The 12,242-nt window shown below is 39.4% G+C and overlaps 1 protein-coding gene across 1 annotated transcript in view; it reads left to right on the forward strand.

The window, feature by feature from the left end:
- LOC102809079 (uncharacterized) overlaps positions 1 to 12,242 on the forward strand; it is a 46,166-nt gene that overhangs the window by 17,476 nt on the left and 16,448 nt on the right. Inside the window, exon 2 of the mRNA XM_006824213.3 lies at positions 6,098 to 8,343. Coding sequence (XP_006824276.2) covers positions 6,418 to 8,343 — 1,926 coding nt within the window. The 5' untranslated portion in view covers positions 6,098 to 6,417. The remainder of the gene's footprint in view (positions 1 to 6,097; positions 8,344 to 12,242) is intronic.

The following is a 12,242-nucleotide window of genomic DNA, read 5'->3' on the forward strand; positions in this document are numbered from 1 at the left end:
GTTCCATGATTGCTTCGTTTTATTTACTTGCTAAACATTCCCATATTGTGATTACGTGAATAATTAGTATTCAGGTCAGCTCTGAAGCAGTCAGAGTTTTACAGATATAAATTAACACCCAAATCACACCTGACCAAATCACAGATCCTTGTAAAATAAAACTATTCTATCCCAATAACAAGTTTCCATGATGCTGCCAGGGTCCTAGCACAATATTTCACACTCACAATGTTTTAAAAGTCAGTTTGTCATGGATAGACCGGAAACAAAATGGTGAAACTATTGCATAAAAATCATGTTGTTTTTTTGAACATCACACATCAGGGTACATGTAATCGACTGAGCATATCTAAAAGTGTCTGGTACAAAGCCCTTGCAAATTACTTCAGGAGACAACAGGATGTGTTTTTATTTGTTCTCAAACTGAAAAAATTTTACTACAGGAACTGGAAAACAACTAAAAAAATGTTGTCATGTAAAATGTTCTGTACATGTATATTGCCTTTCCTTTCTCCTACGTACAGCAAGTTGCAGTCAGGATTTTTTCAGCCCCAAAAAACACGACCTGTTTGTTGAGTAAATAAGTATATGTGATGATAGGTTGAAAGGAAAAATAGAGAGTGCAATAAGACTTGAAACAAAAGATATAAATTGGATTAAAACCTGTCTTCTCTTCTGTCCAACTACCTTCCATGATACTTGTATATGTTTGATGGCACTATCTTGGCTACTACATGTATTAACAGTCCTTTCCCCCATGCAGTTTCAGGCAACTGTTTCTGTCACATTTCTTACTTAAAACTGTTAAATTTATTTCTCATGCATTGCTTTGTGCAATAATCTTTCATATCTAATACTTCACAAACAAACTTAAAATAAAATAAATGTTGTCGCTATGATTGACAAGCAGGTGACTTTTTTTTTGGTCTGATTCTTGCAAAGAATGTTGACATGAAATGCTCTCTGATGATCTCTAAACATCCGTCTGTCTTTCAAGGCAGAGGTATAATTACTCAATTCTCCCCAAAAGTGAGATGTACCATGGGAGTAACACAATACAGACAGAGCTTCATTCTTTGAAGTAGGAGGTAACTTGAGATTCAGATATAATTTTAAAATGTCTCATTGATTATATTTCCAGTGTTCGATCAACTGAAAACATAATACAGAAAAAGACGGCGAGAACATGTCAGTTTCAATAAACTGCACCTAAAAGTTACAAATTATTAAATATAATATAAATTGAATACCAGTGTTCATGCGTCATAGAATTGACTATTCTTATTTTTATTTGGGAGGTGGGTGGTTCATTGCCAGAATATAATAGAAAGTTATTGAGATGATTGCTTTGATATCATCATCCATGGACCGAAGCCAAGAAACTCTCCATTCAGCTGAAGAGAGTGCCATCAGCAATTATAAGTATAATTGACTAGAATTCGTGAAGTCTGAAAATTGTATGTTCTTCATCGTTGAGGGTAAAAAACGACTGTCACTCGACAGAACATGGCTTTTTATGCTTTGCATAATTGTAATTGATTCTTGTCACTTCTGTAAAGCATTGAAGATCCTGTGAAAGGTGCTAAACCCAGACGTGTTTTTCATTTGTTTACGTTCTGGTGTGGTGGTCAGTTTTGCATGAACCCTCCCAAAAAACAAAACAAGAAGAGAGTTGGTACGGGACTATTCTTTCTTTGTTCACAACAACGTTGAACTCGATTAATATTGCTCAGTGTCCAAATACGTTTTCAGGCTAGTATACGCAGTTGTATTTTTCTGTCTTGCGAGTGACTAATCTGTTCATTTGACCCCAGCACAAGGTGTGGTCATTGTTGGGAAATCACTGCATTGGCCGCATGAATAGATGGTATGTCTTTGTATATATAACCGCTGACCCACAAATAACTATAACAGAACAGGGAAAATAACATAAAGAATCTGTTACCTGATATGGGAATGTGATTGACCTTTCAACTGTGTGATTTAATTAATGTGGATTGGGTCATTTCATTTTGTAGTAAAAGGGGGGTGTAGTACTAGTGGTTTGTCCAATATAGTATAGAGTATAGTTAAAAAATAACCTCATTATTGTATCTGGTCTGGTTTATTGAATTTACTGAATTGTTCTTAGAATATATTGATTTTTTAGAACAGGCCATTCATGCATTGACGTCATTTCCCAACCACCATGGGATTGGTATGCATCAGCACTAGCTCCCACTGTCCATATGTTGTTTTCTTAACTGGAACATGTAGATGTGCACAGAAAACCAAAGTTGCATTTATTGTATTCTGGATCATTAGAGTATGACATGACCACCTCCGACACACCTCTATAGCGTAACTGCATGCACTACTAATGGAGCAAATACTTGTGTAGTGATAACAGCAGTAGTAAACAGTACCCTTCTTTTACCTTTGGATGTGGAGGACTGATTCTTACCAACTAGTCACTGTGCACACACATATAACTTCAAGTACATCCTCCTCTAATTTTGCACATCTAAACGCTCCTTGCTGGGCCAATAAGTGTTCTGTTCGTTGTGATTCACTAGAAATTGTAGTAAAATTAATAAGAGCAAAATTTGGAAACATAAAGGGCTGTCAATCATTGATAATATGGAAGGTCGCAAGTCATTCTTAATTGATACTCACATCCCATTCCCCGTTCCTCCAAACCACCACCACCTTACCTCCAAAAAAGCAAAATACCTATACTAGTTCAGTTTGAATTTTTGCTTTAGTGTACTTTTTCACTTCACTATTATTTCTATCACCTGCAATGTTTTACGTTCACTTGTGTAAGGGTTTGCGTAGTTTCCTTATTGCAATTTGGACATGCAATACACATTTAACTTTTATCCCCTTCCCCCAAAATCAAATGCCTTATGTTTCCCATGAGTCACTTTTTTGGGTCAGGGGGTCAAAGTTCAATCTACTACCTAATATTCCAACAATGGCTGAGACGAGACAGTTGATGTTGTGTGATTGTGAAGTAGTACATGTACATACGCAGCTGGGCTACTTTTAAGGGATAAAGCGTTGATGGTATGTATGTCACAAAATTGTTTAAGCCCCATCACTGGTTTCTTGAACACCAAATAGCAGTGACTGGCCCAGATATTTAGGTCCTATCTAAGATAAGATTCCATACTAAGGCCTAAATTTCAATTCCTTTGCATTATTGAGTTCCTTGAGAAGGCAGCATTAAAGGGATAAACTGCATGCTGACTATTTCAGGAATGAAGAATTTTTATGTTGAGGAATTTTTTTTTCATGAATGAATGAATGAAGTAATGAAACTCACATTTGCATGACCCCAAAATACATACGTGAAAGTCAACAAAATTAAAGTGTACATTCCGCGTACTGGAAGAGTTGTATTTTCATTATAGTTTGCATTTCATAATTAATAATGTTATTTTTTAAATAATCCTTCATCATCCAATGTATAAATTCACTCAATATTATAATATTATAAAAAAAAATGTATTTTGATATCTCTGACCCTGAATCACGTACATGTATGGTAACAATATATAGTCATCTTTTTCCTTGGGCATTGTATACATGTATCTTTTCTTGTCTCCAAATTCTGTTATCATTGAAAATTGACGTATGCATTATGTATGGCGCATGGAGGGTCTGTTGATCTTTGTCATCAGGGTTCAAAAGGTCAATATTCTTGACTTTGAGTATTAGTATGATTGTCTTTGAGTAGGCTCTAGTTTTGATCAGATTTTCTTATTTTGTCTCCCGGGTGTTTTCATGATGATGCACTGTTGATAGCTGTTGTAATTCTCAATGGTATATTTCTGTGAAAGACTTTACGATTATCTGTGGTTTCATTTCTGTCTTATTCCATGAAATACAAAATGAGCTAAATTGAAACCTAGGGAATGTGTGTTTATAATTTACTACAAAATTGAATATTAATTGTGTAACATTATCGGGGTTTTTTCGAGAAAAAATGAACAAGAGGGAGCAATACACAGGCAATAGACCTGGATACACCATATCGGAAGGTTTCTGCGCTGTTTTAACAGTGTATCTATCGCCATTGAAATTTTCTGGAGTAATTTTAGTGTATTTGTGTCCAGACACATTGTAAGCTGGTGTTGCTGGGAAGTTTTTGCGGAGAAAAATATATTTGAGAAAGATTTCATGCTGTATGGCAGAGCGGAAGTGTGCAGCTCAAGAAATATATTGATGACTTGAAAGTTCAATTGGTAAGAGGGCACCAGCCGAGAGTATCAGAGCGCTGCGCCAGTGTTCCTGAGTTTAGAAAAAACCCTGATTATTTTCACATTCTGTTGATGAGATTTGTGGTAGATAATATTGTTTTCTCATTGGGCTAACTGTAAGTTGTTCATGCTTGTGTCAATAATTATTTTTAGAGAGAAATATAAAAATGTTGTTTTTAAGCTTTTGTGGAAAAATGTTTTTCAGCAAAATGTTTATTTTATGTTGTTGTAATAAAATTTTTTGAAATTAAATATATTTATTTATAATAACAAACACGTTTTCCGCTTTTCTAAAAAACGTTTATGATCTGTTTTTGAGTAACATTTGAACTAAATATTCCCCTTTTGTGTAACCGTATACAGTTAGAAATTAATATTAATATAGTCATTTACATGTGGATTATGAGCTGGTTAGAAACATATTGTTATCTTATTTATAGCCATAAAGTTATGCAGAATCATTCATTCGCTGGGTTTTATTTCTCTGATAGCTAAATCTATCTTTAAAATCAAGTGAATATTCCTTCAATATCAAATCTTCTGAAATTAAACCCAGTGACTATTTTCCCTTTCTACAGTAAAGTGTGCACATCTGTAGATTGCATCTACTTTCAAGTATTATACTACTGGGTAGTGGTTGTTACTCCAGGCTTATAAAGAGTTCACATCCTTTCTTGAGAGCACTGAGCATGTCAGTGTGTGTGACCCATAAAACTAGATTCACCCAGGTTTTACCCTTTGAGCACCAACAATCATTTTGCACATTTTTCTTTAATTCTTATGGAATCAATTCACATAATTTCCTATTCGTTGCAGTTTTTAGTCCCCGTTCGGACAAAGTCCGAAAACGGGGACTTATAATTCGGTCTCCGTCTGTGTGTCCGTCCGGAGTCATATCTCAGAATCCCTTGGACCGATCCTGTTCATTCTTTGCATGTGCCTAGTACTTTATGTGGGACATATGCACATGCAGTGGTTTAGCGATTTGATTCAAAATGGCCGACTGGCAGCCATCTTGTTTTTTGAAAATAGTGTATTTTGGACATGCTTTGGCAGTTTTCTTTCAAACTTGGTACATAGATTATACATGTTAGGATACATGTCCATGACGATTTATTTCGCAATTGGATCAAAGATGGTCAGGCATCTTGTGTTAATTTTTTTTTTATGCGGTATCTCTTTATGCGTGCTCTGTCAGTTTTCATTCAAATTTGGCACATACATGTACTTTATACATGTTAGGATGCATGTCCATGACAATTTGTTTCAAAATCTGGTCAAGGATGGCCGTTTGACAGCCATCTGACTTTTTGGCCTCACTACTATATTTCCACAATTTATGTACCATTTTTATTCGTATTTGGCACATATATCATACATATCAGTGTGTTTCACAATCAGATCAAAGATGGACGAATATTTATTTTTGGCCATATTACTACTACACGGAACACGTGTTTTGATGTAAATAAACAATCTGTTGTATACGCCACTTGGAACTCAAGTTTCAAGGACAGGCTTGCGACAACCCCTCGGCTTTAATATGACGAGCACAAAGAGAACTTTCCAAAATTTAACGGGGACTGTGTCATTTTCAATGACTTGTTTTGATTAAAATGCATGAACTAAAAATTTGCAACTAATTCTGTGCTAGGGAATGCAAATGGTTAAATGGCTATTTGTGCTGAGCACATTTTAGTGTTGTAAATGTTCTTAGTGCCAAAAAGATTACTCATGGGTTGGTGTAAAATGATGGTTCTATACCATATATAGCTATCTGCTCTGTATCTCCAATACAAAAGCAACCATCGTCACACCTCTGTTATTTACATGTTTTTTTTCTTTGATTTCAGAGTTTGAACTCTGGAGTCACAAAGCATTAATAGGAGCTAAGAGACTGCCTATGCTGGGAAATCAACGAAGTAGCAAGATGTTTTGTGAAAAAACAAACGTGATGTAGTCATTATTGTGATGTAGACCACTTAATATTGAGATATAAATGAAGAAAACATCCGAGTTTCGTCATATTTTATGAAATAACTATTATTGGATATATCGGAATTGTTGTCAAAAAGTGCTGAACTTTTGGAAGAACTAAAACATGGTGTAAGTGACGCCGGGTTGTTTATCTATCCTACTTGTCATTTGTAATGGGTTATAACCAAAATTGACTATGAACACAGATGACAGACTGTTCGCTGATTGGAGTAGTGATTCGCGATCACGTAGTTCGCACAGTATGAATCCTCATACAAATTTCAACCAGTCCAGCATGTATCAGTGGAACATGACCTCTCCACATAGCCAGACGAATATGCCAGGAACGAATCCAATGTCATCGCGTATGCTGAATTCTGGATTGCACCAAGGTTTAGGCCTGCCATACAATACTATCATGCCATATTCTAACACCTATAATACCAGTAATACAGCAATGCATCCGTCGATGAACCTCCCGAGTGGTACTGCCCAGAACCAGTTCGGTATGGGAGAGAGTATGTCCAGGAGTCGAGATGTCATGCAGGGATTTTCTTCCATGAGTTCAACTCATTCTCCGTATCTCACTCAGAATGATTCGACGGGTATGCAGGATTTTACTGCATATCGATATAACAGTGCGTCCGATCCTCTTAATACAAATAGACTAATGCATTCAGATTTTATCTCTTCGGAGAGACGCAATCTTAGCCGTGCCAGTAGCAACACGTCTGCGCTTGATGCATCAGCCCAGATGAGTTTTCCATTGGACCAGACTCAGATGTCAAGTGGTAGCCGGAGTCACCTTTCATCCGCCGACTCTAGCTTCATGACCAGGAGTAACCAGCCATTTGAACTCCAGAGGGCTGACACAATGGGCTTTGCAAGATCTGATTATAGCTCTCACATGAGTTCCTCAGCAAGAAGTTTTGGTGGCCTGGCACATACCAGTAGTAGACAAGCTGAGATACCTATGAGCTATGCCTCTGCCGTCACGCGAGCATCAGCTAGTGTAAATGCCACTGCAATGGAAAAATCCATAGCAGCAAACCAGTCATTCTGGAGTTCCCAGCCCCAACCTACCAACACTTCATCATTAAGTTCTTCTGAAGCCTTGACCTCTCAGCGCGAGAAAACCCCATACTTCCCTGTAACACAGAGCTTGCCTGGTTCAGCCCCTGTGCCACGTGGTTCATACAATGCTAATACTGCAAGCTATCCAACAAGCCGGCCCTCTGCTCAAGGTAGCAACAGCAATGTTGCCTCGCCTCAAAGTACTTATGCGCAATCAATGGCAGCTACCACTGTAACCACTGCATCAACGTACACAACAAGCACACCATCGAGGTCACAATCCACCGCCTATTCGCACATGTCTCCTGCCACTACTTCGGCCCCTTCCACACCTCTGGCTACTGTGCCACCAACAACAACTGCTGCCAGTTCTGTATTGACGTCCACAAATAAAGTTCAATCAGAGCAAGACTCCACATCAATGCCAGGAAGTAACCAATCCTATGGAATGGCGCCACGCACTCCTGCACCGACGACGCCTTCCTTCACACAGGGCTATTCACCGCCATTCACAACGACAACAGTCGCAACTACCACAATGTCACCGTATCCCGCACCACAATCCAATGACTCTGTGACGTCTGGTAACTACCGTGCTCCTGGGAGTGCACAGAGCAATACATCCAATCACTCTGCAGCTGTCCAGCAGAAGGCTCAGATCAATAGCAGTCCTCTTCAAGACACGCAAGTTTCAGATGGTCTTAAGGCCGAGATAACAATGCAAACAGACATTCTAAAAACACAAACTACACCAGAGAAAATGAGTCCCGATGATGGAGGCAGTGGGCAACCAGTTTTGACAGAGATTGTCCAAACTATTGAGAGTGCCATCGGGAGGTTACCTCATGCCAGCCCTAGGCAAACAGGCGACATTGATCAAGCCTTAAGACAACTCAAACATCTCATTAATATAGGTAATATCACAGAGGAATCCTTGACACAGACACTTTCAATGTCTCAGGGACAGCGAAGTTCTGATAAAATGGAGGCCCAGAGTAGCAGTGAAAACAGTGAAGATGAACAGAAAGAAGAGATGCTCTTCAAAGAGGTAAGTTTGCAGTGTGGTTGCTGCGATCAAAGAGAAAAATCTCTCTCCAAATGTTGTACCCAGTTGCATTCGGGATAGAAGAAAACAATGACAGCTTCTATTTTTCATAGAAATTACTGTGAAAAATATTTGTATTGGTTTAATCAAAATGATGATATATTTAAACATTTAGTTTGTGTACATTAGCCATTTTTCCGTATAACTAACAGTTATGTGCATTATATGACCTTAGACACACCTCTGTTTGGACCATAGACACACCTCTGTTTTGACCATAGACACACCTCTGTTTTGACTATAGACACACCTATGGTTTTGACCAGACACACCTCTGTTTTGACCATAGACACGCCTCTGTTTTGACCACACACACCTCTGTTTTAACCATAGACACACCTCTGTTTTGACCACAGACACACCTCTGTTTTGACCACAGACACACCTCTGTTTTAACCATAGACACATCTCTGTTTTGACCATAGACATACCTCTGTTTTGACCATAGACACACCTCTGTTTTAACCATAGACACACCTCTGTTTTAACCAAAAACACACCTTTTTTGACCACAGACACACCTTTGTTTTAACCATAGACACACCTTTGTTTTGATCATAGACACACCTCTGTTTTGACCATAGACACACCTCTGTTTTGACCATAGACACACCTCTGTTTTGACCATAGACACACCTCTGTTTTGACCACAGACACACCTCTGTTTTGACCACAGACACACCTCTGTTTTGACCACAGACACACCTCTGTTTTGACCATAGACACACCTCTGTTTTGACCACAGACACACCTCTGTTTTAACCATAGACACACCTCTGTTTTAACCATAGACACACCTCTGTTTTGACCATAGACACACCTCTGTTTTGATCATAGACACACCTCTGTTTTGATCATAGACACACCTCTGTTTTGACCATAGACACACCTCTGTTTTGACCATAGACACACCTCTGTTTTGACCATAGACACACCTCTGTTTTGACCATAGACACATCTCTGTTTTGACCATAGACACGCCTCTGTTTTGACCATAGACACGCCGCTGTTTTGACCACACACACCTCTGTTTTAACCATAGACACACCTCTGTTTTGACCACAGACACACCTCTGTTTTAACCATAGACACATCTCTGTTTTAACCATAGACACATCTCTGTTTTGACCATAGACACACCTCTGTTTTGACCATAGACACACCTCTGTTTTAACCATAGACACACCTCTGTTTTAACCATAGACACACCTCTGTTTTAACCATAGACACACCTCTGTTTTAACCAAAAACACACCTTTTTTGACCACAGACACACCTTTGTTTTAACCATAGACACACCTCTGTTTTGACCATAGACACACCTCTGTTTTGACCATAGACACACCTCTGTTTTGACCATAGACACACCTCTGTTTTGACCATAGACACACCTCTGTTTTGACCATAGACACACCTCTGTTTTGACCATAGACACACCTCTGTTTTGACCATAGACACACCTCTGTTTTGACCACAGACACACCTCTGTTTTGACCACAGACACACCTCTGTTTTGACCACAGACACACCTCTGTTTTAACCACAGACACACCTCTGTTTTGACCACAGACACACCTCTGTTTTAACCACAGACACACCTCTGTTTTAACCACAGACACACCTCTGTTTTGACCATAGACACACCTCTGTTTTGACCACAGACACACCTCTGTTTTAACCACAGACATATCTTTTTTGACCATAGACACACCTCTGTTTTGACCATAGACACACCTCTGTTTTAACCATAGACACACCTCTGTTTTAACCAAAAACACACCTTTTTTGACCACAGACACACCTCTGTTTTAACCATAGACACACCTCTGTTTTGACCACAGACACACCTCTGTTTTAACCATAGACACACCTCTGTTTTGACCACAGACATACCTCTGTTTTGACCACAGACACACCTCTGTTTTGACCATAGACACACCTCTGTTTTGACCATAGACACACCTCTGTTTTAACCAAAAACACACCTTTTTTGACCACAGACACACCTTTGTTTTAACCATAGACACACCTCTGTTTTGACCATAGACACACCTCTGTTTTGACCATAGACACACCTCTGTTTTGACCATAGACACACCTCTGTTTTGACCATAGACACACCTCTGTTTTGACCATAGACACACCTCTGTTTTGACCATAGACACACCTCTGTTTTGACCACAGACACACCTCTGTTTTGACCACAGACACACCTCTGTTTTGACCACAGACACACCTCTGTTTTAACCACAGACACACCTCTGTTTTGACCACAGACACACCTCTGTTTTAACCACAGACACACCTCTGTTTTGACCACAGACACACCTCTGTTTTGACCACAGACACACCTCTGTTTTGACCACAGACACACCTCTGTTTTGACCACAGACACACCTCTGTTTTGACCACAGACACACCTCTGTTTTGACCACAGACACACCTCTGTTTTGACCACAGACACACCTCTGTTTTGACCACAGACACACCTCTGTTTTGACCATAGACACACCTTTTGTTTTGACCAGACACGCCTCTGTTTTGACCACACACACCTCTGTTTTAACCATAGACACACCTCTGTTTTGACCACAGACACACCTCTGTTTTGACCAGACACACCTCTGTTTTGACCACAGACATATCTGTTTTGACCATAGACACACCTCTGTTTTGACCATAGACACACCTCTGTTTTAACCATAGACACACCTCTGTTTTAACCAAAAACACACCTTTTTTGACCACAGACACACCTCTGTTTTAACCATAGACACCCCTCTGTTTTGACCACAGACACACCTCTGTTTTAACCATAGACACACCTCTGTTTTGACCACAGACATACCTCTGTTTTGACCACAGACACACCTCTGTTTTTGACCACAGACACACCTCTGTTTTGACCACAGACACACCTCTGTTTTGACCATAGACACACCTCTGTTTTGACCATAGACACACCTCTGTTTTGACCACAGACACACCTCTGTTTTGACCAGACACACCTCTGTTTTAACCACAGACATATCTCTGTTTTGACCATAGACACACCTCTGTTTTAACCATAGACACACCTCTGTTTTAACCAAAAACACACCTTTTTTGACCACACACACCTTTGTTTTAACCATAGACACACCTTTGTTTTGATCATAGACACACCTCTGTTTTGACCATAGACACACCTCTGTTTTGACCATAGACACACCTCTGTTTTGACCATAGACACACCTCTGTTTTGACCATAGACACACCTCTGTTTTGACCATAGACACACCTCTGTTTTGACCATAGACACACCTCTGTTTTGACCATAGACACACCTCTGTTTTGACCATAGACACACCTCTGTTTTGACCATAGACACACCTCTGTTTTGACCATAGACACACCTCTGTTTTGACCATAGACACACCTCTGTTTTGACCATAGACACACCTCTGTTTTGACCATAGACACACCTCTGTTTTGACCATAGACACACCTCTGTTTTGACCACAGACACACCTCTGTTTTAACCATAGACACACCTCTGTTTTGACCACAGACATACCTCTGTTTTGACCACAGACACACCTCTGTTTTGACCACAGACACACCTCTGTTTTGACCACAGACACACCTCTGTTTTGACCATAGACACACCTTTTGTTTTGACCAGACACGCCTCTGTTTTGACCACACACACCTCTGTTTTAACCATAGACACACCTCTGTTTTGACCACAGACACACCTCTGTTTTGACCAGACACACCTCTGTTTTGACCACAGACATATCTGTTTTGACCATAGACACACCTCTGTTTTGACCATAGACACACCTCTGTTTTAACCATAG

Source organism: Saccoglossus kowalevskii, chromosome 1 (genome assembly GCF_978046115.1).
Source record: "Saccoglossus kowalevskii chromosome 1, keSacKowa6.1, whole genome shotgun sequence".
Taxonomy (NCBI): Eukaryota; Metazoa; Hemichordata; class Enteropneusta; family Harrimaniidae; genus Saccoglossus; species Saccoglossus kowalevskii.